Here is a 23,395-nt window from a genome sequence, read left to right as displayed (position 1 = left end):
GCTAGATTCTGGAATTCCATTCCAGGTTCCTGCTTCCCTAACTGTACTGACATGCAGAAGTTCAAGTGCAACGTGAACCGACATCTTGCTGCCCAAATCTCAACATAGTGCCCCAGTAGTTGCTGCCCCTGATAGTAGCCCCCTACACCAAAGTGGCAATGTGCCTTGTTTGGGGTGAAAATGTAATAAAAAAAAATTTTTTAAATAAAAAAAACATTTGCCTCTCTATAGAATATTGTCACCACATTTGGGCCGGTGCACCAACCACTTGTCTCTTCTTTTTGGACAGAGTGCAAAAAAGAATTTCTAATCTAAAAGCTCCCACACTATCTGTCAAGCACCATTCCCTGTAGTGTTGAATCCATGTGTTTGTTTTTTTACTAGTACTTCCAAAGAATTACTCTGATTAACTTATTACATTTATATCCGCACCCCCACCTCCAGCGTAAACACCGCCAGACTAGCAGCAAGATCCAACTTCTTCACTGTAGATGTTAGATTTTCATTCTCATAATGTTTTTTTCCTTAGTGCATTTCTCTTTGAAATTCCTTCCATCCTCCCTGTTTATCCAATTATTCCAACTTGTAAAAATTTAAATGTAATGTGAACAAATATCTTGATGCTAAACTCCTCATAAAATTTGTTCACACTTTGTAAATCTGATCCGTATCACAATAGCCACTTCTGCTTCAGTGGCAACATACCTTGTTTGGGAGTGAACAAAATTTTTTTAAATAAATTTAAAAAAAAAGGAAAATACTTACCAGACCCCCTTTCCGAATGTTACGAGTCTGCGTACTTGTTGGCCTTTTCACATCTTTCAGTTGTTTTACTTTGTCCTGTGCCGCCTTTAACCTGAAATTGTAAAATAATCAAAGGATTTCAAAATTTTACCTGAAATTGTAAAATAATCAAAGGATTTCAAAATTTAACCTGAAATTGTAAGCTAATCAAATGATTTTAAAATTTAATCTGAAATTGTAAAATAATCAAATGGTTTTAAAATTTAACCTGAAATTGTAAAATAATCAAATGGTTCTAAAATTTAACCTGAAATTGTAAAATAATCAAATGATTTCAAAATTTAACCTGAAATTGTAAAATAATCAAAGGATTTCAAAATTTGACCTGAAATTGTAAAATAATCAAAGGATTTCAAAATTTGACCTGAAATTGTAAAATAATCAAAGGATTTCAAAATTTAACCTGAAATTGTAAAATAATCAAATGATTTCAAAATTTAACCTGAAATTGTAAAATAATCAAAAGGATTTCAAAATTTGACCTGAAATTGTAAAATAATCAAAGGATTTCAAAATTTAACCTGAAATTGTAAGCTAATCAAATGATTTTAAAATTTAATCTGAAATTGTAAAATAATCAAATGGTTTTAAAATTTAACCTGAAATTGTAAAATAATCAAATGGTTCTAAAATTTAACCTGAAATTGTAAAATAATCAAATGATTTCAAAATTTAACCTGAAATTGTAAAATAATCAAAGGATTTCAAAATTTAACCTGAAATTGTAAGCTAATCAAATGATTTTAAAATTTAATCTGAAATTGTAAAATAATCAAATGGTTTTAAAATTTAACCTGAAATTGTAAAATAACCAAATGGTTTTAAAATTTAACATGAAATTGTAAACTAATCAAATGATTTTAAAATTTAACCTGAAATTGTAAAATAATCAAATGGTTTTAAAATTTAACCTGAAATTAGAAACTAATCAAATGATTTTAAAATTTAACCTGAAATTGTAAAATAATCAAATGGTTTTAAAATTTAATCTGAAATTGTAAAATAATCAAATGATTTTAAAATTTAACCTGAAATTGTAAAATAACCAAATGGTTTTAAAATTTAACCTGAAATTGTAAAATAATCAAATGATTTTAAAATTTAACCTGAAATTGTAAAATAATCAAATGATTTCAAAATTTAACCTGAAATTGTAAAATAATCAAATGGTTTTAAAATTTAATCTGAAATTGTAAAATATTCAAATTATTTTAAAATTTAACCTGTAATTGTAAAATACTCAAATGATTTTAAAATCTAAAAGCTGAAAAAAAAACTGAAATAATAGAAATCTTCCAATTTTTGCTTTCAAATTTTAATCCCACTTAAAATTTTAGTAAATTCCGTTTCATAAATTTTCATATTATTTCAAAGAATTGCAATCAAATACATCTGATTATTTAAACAAAATTCAAAGTTTTACTACATATTAGACCATCCATCTTTGACTTGTTGGATCAGTATTTCATATATATATATATATATATATATATATATATATATATATAAAATTTACCTGTCACCCCCTTTTTTAAAAGATGGAATCGCCTGATAGTCAAAGACAAGATTTTAGCAAGCACGGCCGGACGATCCATGGAGTTATATATATATAATTAGTGTTGGGAGGATTAATCAGAATCGGAATTAGGAATCGTAAAAATCGGAACAATTAGGGTTATCAGAATCGGTATCGGAACTGGAAAAATTGGTACCTATTTTCTGATATCAAAACAGGCGGGCAGTTCTAGGGAAGAAACTCTGTTCATGAAATCCATGTTTAGGTTTAGGCAATGATAGGGTGTGGGGGAATTTATTGATAGTTATTTTGGCTAGACAAGTGTTTTTTGTGAAGGATTAGCGACAGAAGACCATAGATTGGAGCTAAGTCGAACACTTGCCATAAAAATAGCAATAAACCAGGCGCACGCTTGCAACATCTCTTCTGTGGGAAAAGGCTGCAGAGAAAAGAAAAATGTGGTTACTCGATTACAAAGTTTGTTTTAAACTCTGTCAAGACAGGATAGGTGCTTCAAACAGCTCCTGCCCAGATGTGGCAACAGTATTCAATCCTAAGATGTACTTGGCTCTTATACAGGTAGTGCTTCAGCAGTGAGATATCTTCTGGAGTGGTAGAATGATCCAACCACTTTTCCAACAACTTTTGCTATGGATTTGATGTATGTGCTCAATTTCAGATCGGGAGTGATGGTCAGACAAAGAAGTTTGTCTAAACGTGGGGCGTCCTCGAGATGAGAGCTGTTCATTTCAATAGGGGTCAGATATAAAAAAATCATTTTGGAATCCAAACAAACATGCATATCCATACACTTAGTATTATGTAGTAGCAGCTAGCCATTATGTCTGCTGCTGCTGCTTTTAAATATGAACGTTCACATATATTTAGAATTACTGTTCATAGGTCGTTTAAAGGACCTCTTCCCTCAATTCTTAAAATAAATGAGTTTTCATAGATAGGAATTGAAGGGTATTCCATTATATTCATCTATTTTTGCACACTAAACTGAGTAAGTTGTGAAACCTAATGCTAGCTGTCCTGACTCTCCATTGCCCAAGAGTATTTTTTATATTTTCATGTTTGTATTGGACTGTCAAAGAAAATTGAGGAATCCAAGATTATTATTAATTGTAAATCTTTCAATAAAAAACGATTTTTTTTTTTAATGTTAAGATTATAAAAAGATAATTGTTTGAAATTACAACATATTTTCCAACACCTTTGGTTTAAAATAAGTACTTATGTCCTGCTGTATCGTTTGACTTCTGCATAGTTCTATTATACACATCATTTAGACTTCAAGCATTTTGTATGAACATCAAGACTCATTTCAAATGAAGAATTTATTAGACAGTACGAAAATTACAAGAACCAGACAAAAACATATACATCTAGAGGTGCATTACTGCATTAGAGAGAGGGAGAGGGGGGCATAAACGGCGTGAGATGCACACTATGTACTTCACATTGTGCGTCCCCCTCCACATTCCAACTCAGGTTTATAAGCATAACAATTTCTGAATTTCGAGTTTGTGTGATCACTGGCAAGAGTTTCAATTCTTTTCCAACTTCTGCTTACCAGTACAAATCATCTTCTGACATTAATCTGCCAATCATTATTTCTACCTGTGCAACAAACATTTGCTATATAATACTTATTCAAAGCTATGACAATGAAATGTTAAGTTTAATGAAAGCGAATTTCTACTTTCAGAGCACATATACTATTAGTTATCATTCCAAAAGCAAAAAGATGGAATCAATTCACATTCATAATTTTTTCAGTAAATAGCAACAAAACATTTAACAAAATATGTGTAAGACATAAGAAAATTAAAATTTAGGCATCTGCCTTAAAAAAAAAATTCTGAGTGTAAATTGGTTCCATCTTTTGGCTTGTGAAATGATAACTAATGGTATTTATATGTTTATGAAAATTTTATACATTAATATAAACAGTACCTGTATTTTGTCTACATTTCTTATTGAAGAACTGGTATTTTCCTTGGAGAGCCATGAATTTAACCGTGGTCTTGTTTTTAAATCTTCAAAACAGCTTCATAGTAAACAGCTGATGATACCTGTTTTCTATTTAACAAGTTATGGTTTCTTTTTATTCCAGCATTATATAGTTTAATCCTCTTTTGTAATTGTGGGTTTCCTAGCGGAAAGTAGACTTATGCAAATGTTAAGTCTGCGATATATTGAATTCAGTTGGTATTCCTCGGAATTTAAACTGTATTTTTCTTTATTTTAGTCTTTATATATATATATATATATATATATAATAAGCAGCACAGTTTGAACCCAGCAGGTATAAGCTTAAGACCCTGCCAGATGACAATCGAGTAAATTAGTCAAGTGTTTACAAAAAAGGAAAAAGATGGAACAAAAAAAACTACCCATACATGATGGATGATCCTTAAAATTGAGAAGATTAAAACAAAACTAATCAAACAAAAACATTATGTGCTATTCAACAATGTATGCTTAAATGAAAATATGTTGCCTAAATACATACTATATATATATATATATATATGTGTGTGTGTCATCAACTAAGAGCAAAGCAAGGTCAAGAAATATCAAGACCAAATATATAATTTGTATTTTGTTTGCATTAATTATAGACTGTGTTGATAAGATTTTCGTCATTAAATCACTAAATTTCTTATTTTTTTACACTGATGATGCAATTGGCAGAGAATTGAGATTTTTATGCTCAAGAAAATTGCTACTTTTGAGGCAGTGGAAAAAGGTTGGCTGCCAATAAATATGAAGAACAAATATAAAATTTATATTTTTCTTGTCGGTATTTACAAGCACCATATTCAGACATGTTTTACCACCATGTCGTTTTAATGTATAGTGAAATACAGTGTTATCTTCAGAAAAAAAATTCTGTCTCTTCAGCATCAACTCCTGTTCACCCATAGAAGACTTATGGTCAATAAATACAGAAGACAAAATGTTTATATTTGCTGTTATAGTTACAGACTTTTAATGATTTTAAATTCTTTGATCATAAAAGTTTTACATTTGAGATAATTGCTACTTTCAAAACAACCATCAAAAACATTCTTTTGTAAACATATGTTTACAATTTATTACTATTTCATGTATATACACATATTTTTTGTCATCGTGTCTTTTAATTGTAGGCATGTCTTTTTTTTTTTTTATGATTCTCATAGATGACTCTGCTCTTGAAGAGAAATTGCCTCTGAAACTTCTTGGTCTTTCTTTCTCATCAAATCTTTCTTGGGGTTCATATATTAGATCCACTGCTCTTTCTGCTTCTTATAAACTCAGTTCTCTATCACTCCAAACACTTTCTCACACTTAAGGCTATCCTCCATCTCTATAAATCTACTATCAGATTATGTATGGAGTATTGTTGTCGTATTTCGGTTGGTGAATCTCTGTCCCATTTGAGGGTTCTTAATAAATTGCCAAAACGTATTTGTAATTTGACTCCACCCTTTCTTCTCTGCAACCTCTTTCGCACAGCCATGATGTTGCTAGTCTCAGTCTTTTCGACAAATACAAATTCTGGCACGTTTTTCAGAATTGTCTGATCTATTCCTTACTTTTGTTCCATCTTGCTTGACTCGTTAATCTAGTGGTCTCCATCAATTCAATGTTTTGATGTCTCAATGTGATATAACTATTCCAATAGTTTCTTTCCATGAACTGCAGGCTTGTGGAATTCTTCCTGCTGACCTTATTCTTTTTTCTCAAGACTAAGATCAATAGATATCTCTTGTCCTTTTCATAATCATCTTTCATTCTTGTTAACTCCTTATATTAGGTGCTTTCATGCCTTGTCTAGAGTGATTTCCATATATATACATATATATATATATATATATATATATATATATATATATAAGTTAGGCATGTTTATGTATTTATATATATTTATACATATATGTATGTGCAGTTTTGAATTTCAAGACACAGCTTCTATGCATAAGTGTTATAATGTGGGTTATTTTTAGTTTAGCTTAGTATAATATGCAAATGGGATAAAAGGGGGTGTAAAAAAATTCAAGGAAAACTTCTGATACATCAAATTTATGGAATTTTAATAGGCATTAGATATGAATTAATAAATATTCTAACAATTTTAGTTTCTTTGAAGTATTTTAAACGTTTTTGTTTGGGGACGGGCGGGAGTGGGGCATAATATTAGTGCAAACTCCCATTTAGAAATTCAGATATATTAGATTTGCATAAAATTTGATCCGTAGTCATCAATTAAGCAAGATTCCCTGAATTTTAATTTCTTAAGACATTGTCTAGAATCAAAATTATGTAGTGGATTTTGATTAAAATCAGAATATGGATTCCATCCATAAGGTTTAGTATTTTAATCTTTGTAAAGGAAACAAAAGTGGTACAGAAATGTTTGCTTTGGAGAAATTAATTTTACCCATCCTGGGGTGGGTATTCTTCTAGTTATCTATATTACCAATAATGTGTTTACTCAGTTTGCATTTTTTGCCAGTATTTATAATGCAAATGTTGAGTTTTCTAATAAACAGACAATTTAGAGAATTTCTTGTTGACACGCACTACACCCACCCACCCCCTTCAAAAAAGGAGGAAGTAATGCCTCGGGCAAAATCACAGAACAGATACTACACTGTCTAAAAAGAAAAATCTAATATCTAGGAGGAGAATAATGATGAAAAAACATTACACTATCAGCATTGTCTCATAGCAAATAAATAAAATAAGAAGAGGTAATGCCTATGATGATAGTCTTGTGGCAACAAAGCAGATACTACACACTGAGCATTGTAAGGTTGTGTGGCATGACGACCTCCGGGAGTGGTAGAGCTCCCCATTGGGGGGAGAATAAGACCCTGAAACACTGAATAAGGCCAGGCAACTATGCCTGTATTAATTGTTAAGCATTATGGCATGCCCGAGCAGCGGCAGATAACCTTGCTGAAAGGAAGAGTTAAGTTATGAATTTATTGTGTTTTTGTATAACAGGCATATACTTTTTATTGTTAGGGAAAAGTGACAATTCGATGGCATTTTGAAATCATCACAAATATGATTTCAGTTCTGGGGCCAGATGAGGGGATCAAGGATTGACCTTCCTGGTCGTGAGAACTGAAGGCTATAAGTTTCACAGAGTAACCAGCACACACATAGGCAATCGGGGCTTCCCCAAGGACTGATGTATTGACTGGTGATTGGGTCTAGGGAATAACCTACCCTACCTATCACACGGCTATATAAGCAAATGCCCGCGTCAAAATCAGTGAGTTGAAGCTGGATCTAGAGAGAATTTAACACTAATCAAAGAGTTACCATCGCACCCCCCTTCCCCACTACAAAATACGGAGAGTAAGATTCAATAATGTGTTTGTAAGAAATCAACATTGGATATTTGTATATAAATTAAATGATATTCTGTAAATTTTAGTTGAATGAACTTGTAGAATAGAGACATCTGAGTTTGTCTTTCTTTTGTGTGCATGAAAATCTCTTCACTTCAAGCGTGATATAGCATATCAACCCGAAGGTGAAATCGACGCTGAAACCGACCAATCAGATCCTGCAGCGCCAAGAGAAATCGCAGAGAATTCCCTGTGAAGATCATCACAACACATGTGTGAGGGTTCATACCAGTTACCAGCGACCCTGGAGCAAGAGCCCGTTCACAATTGTATATATTTTGTTTTAAACAGACAGATCCCAAATCTCTATTAGTAATAAATAAGATGTCTGATTACATTATATTTAAATTTCTGCATGCTGTTGAGAATGTCAGATGTCCGGATTTATTACGAAACAATGATGAATTGAGGATAGCTAAACAAGTGGCAAAGACAAACATGGATATTGTTGGAGAGAAATGCATTCAAGATGATGACAATGGAATGTTAGCACAACAATTGGTATGCTTGGAAATGGAACCAAGAAAAACTAGAAGCTGCAGAAGCAATATCAGGGTAAGCCATAAGAATAAAATAAAGAAATTGTTTGGGAAGTGATGAGAAAGATGAAGATGGTAAGGTTGAAGGTGTTTCAGATGTTGTTGCTGAAATGTTAAAGAGTGCGGATGAAACATGCATTGAAATGATCACAAACTTGACAAATCAGATCATTATAGAAAAGATCATTCTGAAATATTGAAAAAGTACAATTGGCGATTATTACAAGGGTAAAAGGGTAATTATAGAAGCTTAGAATTGGTGAATTGAGCCCTGTAAGTGATTGACCCACTAATCGAAAAGCAAATAAGAAATCGAATAAACGTAGATGAAATGCAATTTGGTTTCACGTTTAATACAACTCATGTCATATTTATTCTGTGACAAATGTAGTAGAAATTCCTTATTAAAAAGAATAACCCATATTTTGCTTTTGTGGATCTGAAGGAAGCTTTTAACAGAATGCTAACAAATAGTATCTAGTGGGTATGTAGTATATAATAATATGTAAGGGTAAATGAGTGATTACTGAAGATTGTTCAAGAAATGTACAGAAATGCTCTAACCAACAATCATAAGGTTGTTTGCTCAGCAACCGATAAAGCTAATATGCTTGCCAGTCGGTTTGCCTCAAACTCCACACTGGACTCTTCCAACCACCCCCTGCTTGACTTTCCTTTGCGGACAGACTCCACGCTAGACGATCTACAAATCACCCCTGCTCAGGTGCATGCTATCATTATCATAAAAAACCTTGACACTGCAAAAGCATGTGGACCCGATCTCATCCCAGCTGTGCTATTAAAAAAGTGCTCAGTCAAAGTAGCTCCAGTTCTCTCCAAACCCTACAACAAATGCCATAATGAATCTTGCTTTCCGGGCTGTTGGAAAGCTGCTTTTGTGGTACCAGTATTCAAGAATTCTGGCGAAAGAACTGACCCATCAAATTATCGCCTCATTAGCCTCCTCCCACTTTTTGCCAAAATATTTGAGACCATAATTAACCATGCTCTAGTCCATCACCTTACAGATGCTAAACTTCTGACTGACAAACAATATGGATTTAGACAAGCCCGTTCCACAGCAGACATCCTCACTGTAATCTCTGAACGTATATACCATTCACTGGACAAAGCGGGGGAGGGCAGAGCGGTAGCTCTAGATATATCTAAAGCTTTTGACAGGGTATGGCATGAGGGTCTCCTCAGGAAAATTAGATCATACAGTATCACTGGTAGAATACTTAACATAATTAAATCCTTCTTAGATAAGAGAAAAATCCAGGTTGTCCTTGATGGTCGTACATCTAAACAATATGATATAAATGTGGGAGTGTCGCAGGGTTCTATCCTTGGACCTCTATTGTTCCTGATATTCATTAATGACCTCCCCGACAAAATTGCCTCTGAGATGGGTATATATACTGATGACACCACACACTATAACAGGCATGACAGGAAAACAAACGAACACATATCTAAAGTAATGGCAAAAACACTAGAGGATGACCTCCAGTCTGTAGTGGAATGGGGACAAAAATGGATGGTCACATTCAATGCTGCCAAGACTAAACTGGTTTCCTTCAATAATTACAAGAAACCTTCTCTGCCATTAATAGCAATGGCCAGTGACTCTTTATCTGAGAGTACATCTTTCAAACTGCTTGGCCTAACGTTCACAGGAAACATGAGTTGGAACAATTACATTGAAAGCATTTCCAGGGCCGCTGAGAAGAAGGTAGGCTCTCTCTACCATGCTAGAAAGCTACTAACACCCGAAAGTATCCTGTACTCGCCCATGTATGGAGTATTGCTGTCACATTTGGGCTGGTGCATCTGCTGCTAGTCTCTCGCTCCTAGACAAAGTTCAAAAGAGAGTCGCCAATCTGATAGGTCCTGAACTGGCATCTAAGCTTCAGCCTCTGTCCCATCGACAAAACGTTGCATCACTCTGCCTGTTCTACAAGTATTTTAATGGTGAATGCTCTGGTGAGCTGCAGACACTTGTGCCCCAACGACGTAGACATCCTCGACAAACCCGACAGGCAGCTAAATTCCACCCCCACACAGAGATCCCTAGATGCAAAAGATCTTTCTACTCCAGTAGTTTCTTTCCCAGAACTGCTAGACTCTGGAATTCCATTCCAGGTCCCTGCTTCCCCAACTGTACTGACATGCAGAAGTTCAAGTGTAATGTGAACTGACATCTTGCTGCCCAAATCCCAACATAGTACCCCAGTAGTTGTTGCCCCTGATTGTAGCCAAAGTGGCAATGTGCCTTGTTTGGGGTGAAAACGTAATAAAAAAAATAAATAAAAGAAAGTCTTAAAGATAGGTTCAACTCTAATGAGCTCAGAGAAAGACTAAATCTGGACAGTATAGAGAGATGCATAAAGAACAGAAGACTTCAATGGTATGGTCACAATGAAAGAATGGGTGAGAACTTCTGTATTAGTAGATGTAGAACAATTGAGGTAGCAGGGAAAGGTCAAGTAAAACATGCGAGGAATTGATCAGGATAAAGAGGGATGACTAAAAACCTTACCAGAGATAAGTCAGCTTGGAAGTCAACTTTTTTTAAAGCATCCAACACATAATATCTATTGTTAAAATTTCACAAAAATCAGAGATATCTTAATTTTCACAACATGGCTTCTTAAATCTAAGTAAATATAGCCTACATTATGCACTATTATGCTTAGCATCTGTGTTTCAAAATTTATAATGATTAATACATGACTATGTTTATATACTTATATGTATAGTATTCATTTCTAAACTAATTAACTGATCATTATGAATTTTGGAACACAGAGCTGTTAGGTTTAAGGGTGAGTAATATGGATTATATTTAGTTTAATTTAGTTTTATGCAAAGATGAGAAAGTGGGTGTGGAAGCCTTTCATGTAAATTCAGATCTGATTCTTGTGAAATATTAATGATAGCTATTAAATATGCCAAAAGTTTGTATGTTGTTTCTTTTAATGTTCTAAGGAGTTATTACAACTTCCTGTTTGAAAGTTCAAATATTTTAGATCCTTTGTCATTTCCTGAATTTCAATTTCTTATTAAAACAGCTTAAGCTTTAAATTGAAGACATCTTTTTTTTGGAATCAAAATGATGTAATGGATTTTGATTAAGATTTAGATTCTGTATACACGTTTTAGTATTATCATATCTTCATTTTAATTTTCTTGAGCGAACGTAATGTGATGTAAAACTGTTCTGTTTAACCTTTTATGACCTTAATTATGATGTAGATGATTAAAAAATATTTGTTAATTTTAAATGGCGGTATACTGAATGTAAGCAATGGATATCTTTAATCTGGAGGTATCTGACGTCTACCCAGATACTGAACTAATACGTATAAGGCATGTTTGAATCAATTCCCACTTTATTTATGCTGTTATATTCATTTATTTATGACTGAATGAATTAGTTCAACCAGGTCATAAAGAGTTAAGGATTTAATTTTATCAGTCCTGGAATGAGTATTTTTCTTTGTGTGTAATTTAGGCATAAAAATGTTTTTATTTGGAAAAATTTTATTAAATAATATAGAATGTTTTTAGATGATACAGTTTTAATTTCAATTTTTTGAATAGTCCATTTAGTATTAGGTCAATTGATGTATATAAGTTAGACTAGTCATAATATTTTAAAGTGTCTAGCGTAGTAATTTAGTATTAACAAATTCTTAGCCATTGAACGATTTTTAATTTTGTACATGCATTGCACATTATCACATTCGAATACAACATCACTAAAGACGCTCATTTTAAAGTGGTAAACTACAAACCATTGAAAACAAATCAACAGTAAAAGACACAGTAAACACACCAAGACTAAAGCTAACCTGACGATAATTTGATGAATCAAATCGAACGTATTCAGAAAAAAAAGAAAAATGGAACAAGAAACCCACCTTATAGACATATTACAAAACATCAAAACAATATTGATACCATTGGTTTCAAATTCAACCAAAGAAGAACCATGATTTGGTCTGCTTTACCAGACTCTCTTCAGCCCGTTTATGTCGGCCTCCTCAGAATTAGCCATAAACGAATGCTGAAGTGAGTTTGATAAAGGAGATCAGTTACAAATCCAATTTGTTTGAATTTGAAACAGACGGCACTGATATTGTTCTGATATTCTGTAATATTTTATCAATAAATATTACTCTCCAATTTTGGAACCTTCTTAATGATCGCACACTCGTCTACTAATATATATATTCTTTTCTTCTATATTAGATTTCTCTTAGTTTGTCTATTCATTTCACTTTTTCTCAGAAACTACTGAGCCGATCTAGCTGAAATATTGTATGGACCTTTGTTATGATAAGGTGCAGCGAACTAAGTATTATGATATCTGCTCGATGCACAGTTAAAGATTAATAGAAATTAGTATTTAATGCAAAAATGAGCACAAACTTCACTGTATACAACCATCAATTTAACATAAAGCATTCATTTTAAGTCAACAGGATATAACTTTTGGCCGAATTTAATGAGTAAAAAGTTTTATATATTCAGGTGGTGTTTGATCAACATTGCTAGGGAACCATGATTTAATATACTGTTTTGTTTTTAAATCCCCGAAACAGTGTTTCATGGTAAACAACTGATGATACCTTAAATTAACATTAGGACTATAGTGAATTCGAGAGAGTAAGTTGATGCATTGATTACAGGTGATTAAATGACTAAATAGTTTTCTAACGAATGATAAAAAAATGTTTTTTTTGTATAGTTTTAAAGGTTAAAAAACTTCCAATATATATATATATATATATATATATATAATGCAAACACCAGATACATATTTCTGAACAATAAAAATTGCTTCTGCTATCTTGGTTAAAAAGAAAGAAAAAAAAAACACTATGAAGGTGGGGGCGGTGGGGGTAAGGTGGCTGGTTTATGAGTCTCTTACAGATTTAGAGAGAGCGACTGGTTGCAAAGAGGGGCATCTGGTTCACATTTAACAGAGACCAAAGACTGTTAGCCCCCAAGAGCAGCAGGAAACCATATGGTGGACCTCCAAAGTCTTCTGGTGTTCAGCAACTGGGTTAGTAGACATAAGAAAAAAGAAAAAACAGAAAAAAACAAAAAAATAGAAGATGGAGAATTGTCCCTGTAGAGCCATTTTAAATATGCTAACAAGAGCAGATGTGTCCTCGAATAATAGAACACAGAGGAAGATGGGGAGGATCAGGGCCGGTAAAAAGAGAACTCTGCAGACTCTGCATATGGGAGAGAATGTATAAACAGGTGACCACGTGGGGGTGAGGCAAAGAGAGAGGGAGCTGGAGGGGAGGTGAATCAAAGCCAATAATAAGACAACTCTGCAAACTTTGTAGGCTGCATTAAGAGAGAAGATTGGAAGTAGAAATGTAAGAACAGGTGGCCATGTAAGGGTAGAGACACAGAGATAAAGAGAAAGAGACAGAGAGAAAGAAAAAGAGAAGGAGAAAGAAAAAGAGAAAAAGACAGAGATAAACAGAGAAAGAGCAAGAGAAAGAAAAAGAGAAAGAGATAAAGAGAAAGAAACAGATAGTAGCAAAAACAGAGAGAGGGAGATAAAAACAAAGTGAGAGAAAGAGAAAACAGAAATAAAACCCGTTGTGTGTGTGTGTGTGTGTGTGTGTGTGTGTGTGTGTGTGTGTGTGTGTATTCTCCCTGGATATATATATATACACACACACACACACGTTTTGCAAAGTTCTGTTTGTAAATAAACAAGCAGGTCGAGTACTGTAAAAGCGGTGGGCGGGTGTCTATATAAATGGACATTTCATGAAGTCATGTACAAGCACCGATTCCATGGGCCAGAGGTTAAAACTGTCAACTATTGACTAGATGGTTGTAGGTTCAATTCATGGCTAAGGATAGATGATAGTCTAGCCACCCTGATGAGCTGTGATGCAGCGAATAAGTACTGTATGTTGATGACTATATATATATATATATATATATATATACACATACAAGGTACGTTCCAAAAGTAATGCCTCCTATTTTTTTTATTCTGCCTGAATAGATCAGATGGGATTACAAATTGCGATGTTATGATGACTGAACTTATGCATTCATGACCTGAAAGCAGATATTGGTGGTGTGAGACTTTAAGAAAGCAATCCCTGTCATGGACATGCATTAGAAGCAGAGGTACGTTGTTAAATTCGTCCATGCAGAAAATAAATGAACTGATCAACATTTACCGAGCCCTATTGAACGTTCATAGAACTGATGCAGTAGATGTCAGCACAGTTAGGAGATAGGTTTGTTGATTTTGGAGTGATGACAGAGATGTGAATAATAAAGCATGCTTTTATGACAGATGCATTGTTCATCGCTGACAAAAGTACATCGAGAATGGTGGTAACTATGTTAAAAAATACATTCTGGAGTATAGACAGTCACTTATTTTAATGATACCAGTCTTGTTTTTGTAACTCTTCAACGTTTTAGTCTTTTAGTTAAAAAAAAAGAAGTTAAAAAAAAAAGAAGGTTTACCCTCAGAGAGAGAAAAAGAGAATAAACTTTTATAAAAAATCTAAAGGATGGGGGGGGGGAGGGGAAGATTATTACAAACAAACCATATAAAAACAAGGAACCTATAATTATCGTTATTAGTACTTCTGTAGTTTAAATTCCGTTTTTCCATGAGTCTCATTCAGCAAATGACGAAAACTACTGAATTATACCAAGCGAATGAAATCAATAAAAAAACGAACAAAAAAGAAAGAAAATAAAAAAAACAACCTAGCGTAATAATTTTATAAATTTTACTTTTTTATTTATTTTCTTATTAGTAGCTGTTTTTTTCTGTTGTTTTTTTTTTGTTGTTGTTGTTATAAAAGTTTTGTTTCTTTGAATTAGTGAACAAATATTTTTTTCTATTTTTTTTTTTGTTTTGTTGTGTATGAAAAGTTAGTTTGGTATTTTTTACAACATAACACACCATCGTTTGACCCCTAAACAAAATGATAATCTATTTTTTTTTTGTGCCTAATACATTTAACCAGCCTTTAAACAGGTATTTTTTCACGACCTAACCCAGTGTAGTATAAACGTCCTCCTCCCATCCTCCCTAAAAACGGCTTTTGGAATAAACACCCCCAAACTCCCCATGTTAAGAACGGCTTCCTAGGTTGGGGTGTTTATTCCAAAAGCTGTTCTTAATATGGGCCGTTCTTTGGGAGGTTGGGGGTGTTTATACTACATGGGGTTAAGTAGTAAAAAAATACCCTCTTTCCTTTTTTTTCCTTCCAATTTTTGGCCGTTTGTTCGCATCTCTTTTTGTTCACTCTGTATAATCCAGTGGTTTTCGTTGTTTGCCGGGCATTGCCGAGCGAGTCTCACAGAAAAACAGGATTTAAACTGCAGAAGTACCTCATTATTTCTGTGGAAGGTGCTTTACTGAACCTACAATCTATGGTTCTTCCTCATAAGATATTCACTGCAAAAACTCGTCTTTCTTTCACCTTCCTTTCTTCTTCCGTGTACCTAGCACTAGGTGGAATTTTCACCAACAGAGCTTCTTTGCAAAGGTTTACCATCAAATGCTACCACATGACTGCTTCCCTGCAGATTACAACATAGTCATGTACAAATATTTGTCATCAAGCATTCCATAAGTAATCAAACTTTATCTTATATTATCCTATCATGACTTTGGTGACCCAGAAAAAAATCTTACAAGGTCAGTTTAGAAATTAACAAGATTTTTCTGCTGCTGCTGCTACTACTACCCAACAAAAGGTTAGCTTTTAGTCTCACATCTATAGAGAGCTTTTAGGGCTTAATTTAAGAATCTTAATTAGCATTCTTATTTCCATTTGTATCCAGCATCCTGGAAGCATTTTATGCAAAATTTGGTGCAATTCTAACCAATTATTTTTATAATTGTTATTGAATCACAGTGTTTTAATATTCATCTCCCCCTCCCTCAATGAAACATATGGTATCTGAGGGCTCTTCATGCTATATTTGAAGAAAAACTGCCCAATAGCTTTTGAGGGTGTGTTTTTTTTTTTTTTTTTTTTTTATTCATTTTTTTTTTTTTTTTTTTAACATAGAAGTCACCACTTATCAATGGCCGGAGGCTACTCGAGGATAAGGGTTAATGAGTATACATTAGTCAATGTAATTATAACGTAGTAAACATAAGTAGTGGAAATTTTGTAAATTGGATTTCCTAGGGGTGGTGACGGTTCATCAAGAATTTGTTTATATTGGACTTGAAGACAATCAAATTGTAGTCAGCTGGAAAGCAGGCAAACGGAAGAGGTGCGCAGTTCTAAGAAAGAAGCTTTGTTCATGGAATCTATGTTTAGGTTTAGGCACAGATAAAGAGTGTGGGGAATTATTGATAGTGGTTATTTTAGTATTTAGTAGTAGTAGTAGTAGTAGGTGTCAACAAGTAGTCAGTTTAATGCTCAAAAATGGATAAATTATACTGAATTTCCCTTCAGTTTAAATTTGTAAAAACTCATTTAACTTGAGGAAAAAAAAAAAAGGATTAATTTGATAAAATTTTCATGTAAACAAAATTTAACCTTTTCTAAATGTTTAATTCTTTCTCTTGTGTCATTAAAAACTTTTCTTTTCTTTTTTCGGTTACTTCAAGTTAAGTTACTATTCTCAGTAATGAGCAATTTATTTTTCAACTTAATGAGCACAATACTGTGTGCCAACATGAATATAAAGACGGTCACATCTTAAAGAAAATGAGACACCCATCAATATGGTGGGCTTAATGTAGGGTTTTGTCTTTCAGAAAGAAAAAAAAAGTCCAAGTACAAAAACGTTAGTAAATTAAATTTTTACTTTATTATTAAATTGCGTTTCCATCTGTTTTTACAGAATTCGAATCAGAATTTTGTTTTTATTGATTTACTATTAAAAGAAAAAAAAAAGATCTTGATCTATACTGTGCGATGAACTATATGAACAGTCAACCCTGTCATTTTTTATTTTGTTTATTCACAATGTAATGGGATTTTTCTTGATCTAATAATTATTGCTTCTATTTTGGTTAATTTCAGATACAAGATGAGATGATGCATTTGTAAAAAAAAATTTTGTTTCAAGCCTGCATTTTTAGTTATACACTGTGAACTTTGGCTGCTGGACACTAACATCACACAAGATTGTAAATTTTCTAATTTCAAACAAACTTTGAATGGTCATAAGTTGGTGGCTAATTGAGCTACCAAAAATCAATTTGATATCATTGATTATGTTTTTGCAAAGATCTATGTGTTCAAATTAAAAGTTTTTGGTTTCTTTTAGATATAATGAAAGTAAAGTTTTTTGCCCTATAACCAAATTGTGTTTCCATCTGCTTTTTTTCAAAGTCCAAATCTGAGATTTTTATTGATTTAAAAAAGTTAAATCTATCTTGATCATTAATGTGTTATGAATCATATTAAGATTCAATTTGTATGAAAACAAAAAAACAGTGAAAATGGAATTAAATAATTTCACAAACTAAACATACAAATAAAATATTAAATCTCAGATCATGACAGATAATAAAAAACAATGTGATTGAACAAACTAACATCTGTTTTCCTTCTTTTCTCCTTTCTTTGTACATTTAAAGCAAAAACAGGTCAAACATGGGAGTTCATGCCCTCGCACAAAAACAATTTCTTTTAGCAGTTAAATCAGAAAGGGTCAGCTATTTTCAAAAACTATTCACACTTCATAGAAGGCAAGAAAAATGAAGAAATTCCCAAAAATATCTTAAAGAATAGTCTAACAAAAAACGAAAATGAAAAAAGAAACTGGAATTTTTCTTGCTTCTAAAATCGTCCAATCTACTTAGAATGTAACAAGTTAAATAAATATTTTTTTTCAGTTTTTTGCCTACTTGATTTCCATTGATCAGTTTTTATATATATATATATATATATATATATATATATATATATATAAGAGAGAAAGAGAGAGAAGTTATGAAATATAAATGGCAATTAAGCTACACAGAGGCTTCCACATAACATCTTCATAGAAACTCATCAGGCTAAAGTGAATGGAATGTTACCAGGTGTTTTATATACATGTGGTGTTTAGCTAACTAACCAATCAGATTCATTGTTATTCCTTCCCACAGGTTAATGTTTTCATTAGCGAATGGCAGAGCTTCTCTCAGTCAACAGTTCAGCTGACTTTTACTTTTTATTCTGTTGTATATAGTGGGGATGGGAGTGAGGGATTATTGGGTGGGTCTCACTGTATTTCTTTGATTTTGATTTGAACAGATATACTGATGAATCATTATCATATTGTCATTATGTACAAATAAGAAGAAAAATTTTTTTTTAAATCCGGGTCAGCGTTTTTTTTTTAACAAAAGTTTTTATCACCATTACTTTCCGTGTAAACACCACTTAAAAGTCTCTCGCTATCGTCCATCTCACCTGGCTCATGTTTCTCTTTCCTCCGGCCACAGCTAACCCATTCTCGTCCTCGACTTTACACGTCCATTTTCTTTGGCGTGCACTTTGCTCACTTCTCCTGAACATGTGGTGTCCTTTTTCTCTTCTTTCTTGTCGTGCCAACTCGCGCATACTTCCTAATTTGCATATGCAGGTTTTTGGCTACTGCTGCTGCTAATCTCTTTGCAAGCCAGCCATTCTTTTGCTGCTGCTGATATTTTCCCACATGCTGATATGTACGATGTTACATTATCCCCATGTTTCCATCTACGTGCATCCTTGCATCAAACTTTCTCACATCATCCGCAGAATCTGTGGGCAAGGTCTAATTCATGACTAAAATAGAAATCAGCACTCACCTTTCTTTGACGACAATCTGTTGTTCTCGCTTCCAAAGATCTTTAAAATCCTTGCAGAATGAACCCCAAAGTGAGAAAAAGAATCCCGCCGTTACAACCTTCTCCCCACTTTTAGGTTTTACACAATAGAAGAGCACCGTTTCGTCAAACCTAAAATAAACAACAAATATCAGTCAATTTCTTTTTACTTTTATTTTTATTTATTTGAAATCCACAGAGACATAAGGGACTACTTTGAATTAGGGGCCATATCCACTGGGGCATTCTAAGTGGAGAGTTGTGCAGCGAGATGTTTGATTTAAATTTCTGCATGTTGGTACAATTTGGGGAAACAGTAAGTAGGGCAGAGGGTGAGGGGATTACAAAGATAAATAGCATGAGAAAAAAAACATCAGTAGAAAACCTTCCAGCATTTGGAAACCTTTACAGTAAAGGGGTGGGATTTTTCTGATTGTCAAGTCAGCCAAGGGTATTTAGTCTGAGGTGGTACAAGTGCAACAGGTTCATTGGAGCCTATTCCATTGTAGTACATAGATGCAACATTGCAGTGATGGGACAGGGGCTGGAGCTTGATAGCTAGTGTGGGGACAATTACATTACAGACTCTTCTACAAAACGTCCAAAAGAGAAGGGCTAATAGTTGGTGCACCTATTCACGTGCGACAATGATACTCTACAAAATTTAACTGCTTTTAATAGTAAATCTTAACAGATTTGCAAATCTATGTACTACTAGAACTTTGTTGCTGTTGTTATCTTGCTTGTTACCGTGCACACTTCATCTGTACATGAATGTTTCAGATGGTCTGTAATCATAATTGTTGTAAACAGTCTGTAAACAATATATACTTTGTAATTTATAGATTTATTCTTCTTTGTATGCCTTCGAAGCACGTGTTCTTACAATTCTTTGCATTATTCTTACATTGTGCAAAATCATTCAAGCTGCGCAGGCTGGAAACATCAGAGGGCAGACAAGGCTGTGTTGCATCACAGTCATCCTCTCCACATTCACAGATGTTTGGGTCAGTTTTGTAGCACTATCTGGTCATAGTAACTTTTGATCAACCCATTTTTTCATTGGAGCAAGAGTGCTTCCAAATTGGGAGGGAGGGCGTCAGAAAAGGAAATTCTCATATCATTAGGAGAGAAACCATTTTCTAGCAGCCTTATCCAAAGTTATAGTCTAGTCTCTTCCTGAGATCTTGTTGGTGGTTAGACATAGTTGAGAAAACTTCACCTTGACTTTAGTCGTTGGACTGTTGGTTAACATCCATGATGGGTTGTGTAATCTCTACTTGGCTGGCAACTACCCATCTCATACTTCCAGTCTCATCATTCATAGATGGGGCCCTGACAGGTACCACAATTCTGAACAAGAGTAGACATGAGAATAGTGGTAACTAACACATGACTAAGCTCTCCAAATTTAAAGCTCCCAAATTTAAAGCTCCCAAATTTAAAGCTCTCCAAATTTAAAGCTCTCCAAATTTAAAGCTCTCCAAATTTAAAGCTCCCAAATTTAAAGCTCCCAAATTGGGGCTTCACTACTAAATACAGTTTTGTATCAAACCCAGAATGCTTCAGTAGTAGATATGGTTGGGAAATATGTTAAATGGGAGAAAAAAGGTAGTACAGGTTAACAAAGACAGATTTAAAAGTGGTGATAATATAGACGTGAACACATTGCCCACCTTGTTAATTTGGTATCATGCATAGGACATGTGGCACACAAGACCCACTCTCTCTACCGGGTAGGTGATATCTGTAGAGGTACATGGTGTGTCATGCATCACAGAGTTACATGATCATATGTGTGATTACAGAGTTTTTCTTTTCTCATTGCTGTACCAAGGATTTAAAGTCTAATATCATATAAATCTGGTAAAATAAGAGTAGGAGACGATTTATACTTTTCTCAAAAATATTAGTGAATGTGAGTTTTACAGCTAGTAAACTTCCCCAAAAGTATTGATATAAAAATTTTTATATTGCCAACAGAACTTGACTGTACTCATCAAATTCACAATACAAGTGGATTGCTACAATAATCTGGTGCTTCTGAAACAAAAACAAAATGTCTATTTTTTATAAATATCAGTATTGTTAAGTCATATGAAAAAAAGAGATATTTATCAAAAAACAAAACCTGGTGCGTTTTTGATGAATGTTCTCCCTCTCTGACAATTTTAAGTGCGACCATTTCAGTTTTTTCCATTGGAGTGCTTGAATCTGTTTTCCACTAGAGCTAGGGTGGTGGAATCTGTCTTTCTCTACAGCTCAACAGTTTGGACACTGATAAAACAGCTTAGTTGATAGGATTTAGAAACAGGACAGGCAGAAGAAAAGGTGGAAAGTGAGGTAGGATAGAGGCGAAAACCTTGCCCAAAGATGTCTGACGAAGTTAAGTATTCTGCCTCGAACAAATTCTACTTAGCTCATAGAAAGGACCAGACATGTACTACCCCTTCAATTCAGAGTGAACCTGGAAAAAATAGCAACTAAGAAGGATGCTACACTAAGGTTGAAGAATTGGAATGTCTAAGGTTCTAAAAATTCTGACTCCAACTCTTAAAAGTTCAAAATATTCAACTCTGAATTCTTATTTAAAATCTTCCAATATTCTTTTTAATTCATAGAAGGGATCCTGACAGGTACTATCACTTCAGGCAATGGCAACTAAATTGATTGATTGGTTTTACAGGATAACAATGCTTTTGAGTTATTTGATGCAGACTACATTTATTTGGATAAAAGTTTTTTTTTTTTATGTTTTCAAATAATTAATAAATTCTATTTTGTATACAAACCATTTGTAGATTAATGTCTTCTGCATATGTATATTTTGTAAATAAAACCCTAATAAGAGACTTGGTTTGATTTATTAGGCTGATAGGTATTAGACTTCTGGGTATAAACTCACTGCTTTCAAAAGAAGAATATAAATTCCACCCAGACATTATCATCATTGTATCAGGTAGATTGCCCAGACCAAATCGACTTTTTCCTTTCACAGGTCTTTATCTTCCATGGCCTTAGGAAAATCTTCAAGTTGTAAGCTAATGCCTTCTGTCAATAATTTTGTGTACATCTTGACAGGTCTTCTTAGTTTAGTGGTTCCGTGTTTAGGATCCTAGAATACCACATCAATGACAACCTCATCTTTTCTTCTGTAGCAATGTCCGGCATATCATGTTCTTCTTTCTCTTATTACTGAAGAAATCCTGGGCAACCGACCATACAGTCAGCTAATGGTTGAGTGTGTTTTCCAGTTCATGTTCAACACTGCCCAGAGCATTCTAGTGTAAGTTCCATCTAACTTACTCTCGTTTTCATTGAGAGTCCATGCTGGTGAACCATGAAGCAGCACCATCTCTACTACGGCCCTAAAAAAACGTTTTCTTGATCTGTTCTGAGAGGGCAGATTTCCATATAACTTTCAGTCAACTAAGTACACTCCAAAACTTGAATGCGGATGTCTTTTTTAGTGGATCCACTGACATCATAAAGTCAACTAAATAATAATTATATAATCCTCAAAACTTGCATATTTGGATCTCATCACTGGATACAGGTTTGCGTCATAAGCAGGATAGTTGGTAATAGAGAGAGAACTTGAGTAATTGATACGGTTGGGAAATAGAGTAGGAAATTTTGTGTTGCACCAAGAATTAGAACGGACAATATACCAATTAAATTGTGCTGCTAGTACAACTTTTTAATGAGATAAAACTGACTTTATGTTTGGCATCTTTTTGTCATTTACATAAATATCCGGAAGATGCTGAAGCACTTAGCCAAGCAGAAGGCTTGAGAAGCAGACAACAAATTTACCTGTAAATTTAGTAACTTAACATTCCTGACGGTTAGAAATGAACCGGACAAAAATTTGATTTTTGTTTTTAACACCTTAACCCAGTTGACTTTTGTCCATTTCAAATGTTGTACCAGTACACAAAGAATAAAACAAAAAAATGTATAAAAATAATTGTTTTATTTATTACATGTTACGTCTTCATGATACACATTATCGTTTTAATAATCACCAAAGGAAAAAACATAATCTTAAAGAAATTTATGCTGCTAGAGCATCATGATTAAAGTCTGCGATAAAGACAAATTTTTTTTATCACTAAAAGTGTCATAGCGGATCCCATCTAAAGAATGATAATTCTGTCTTCTTTTGGTGTAAGGAAAACAAGCAGCACGTGTGTAATCCCCCTCTGGTGTTGTATGTGAAATGACACCACAAAAAAAGTGAAGAAATGATGAATGTGAGAAGTGTGATGGTTAAGTTAGTCCTAAA

The 23,395-nt window shown here is 33.6% G+C and overlaps 1 protein-coding gene across 3 annotated transcripts in view; it reads right to left on the bottom strand.

Annotated features, from left to right (window-relative positions):
• The window catches only part of LOC145256196 (formin-like), a 154,059-nt gene that overhangs the window by 16,117 nt on the left and 114,547 nt on the right, over nt 1–23,395 (bottom strand). For all 3 annotated transcript variants that reach the window (XM_080114806.1, XM_080114807.1, XM_080114808.1), the window contains 2 exons: nt 19,090–19,239; nt 766–856 (listed from right to left, as the gene is read on the bottom strand). In XM_080114806.1, the coding sequence (XP_079970932.1) occupies nt 766–856; nt 19,090–19,239 (241 nt within the window). The remainder of the gene's footprint in view (nt 1–765; nt 857–19,089; nt 19,240–23,395) is intronic.

This window comes from Euprymna scolopes, chromosome 32 (genome assembly GCF_053919585.1).
Source record: "Euprymna scolopes isolate OS-2025 chromosome 32, ASM5391958v1, whole genome shotgun sequence".
In the NCBI taxonomy this organism is placed as follows: Eukaryota; Metazoa; Mollusca; class Cephalopoda; order Sepiida; family Sepiolidae; genus Euprymna; species Euprymna scolopes.
The sequence above is the reverse complement of the archived record's forward strand: the minus strand, read 5'-3'. Positions and strand labels throughout refer to the sequence as shown.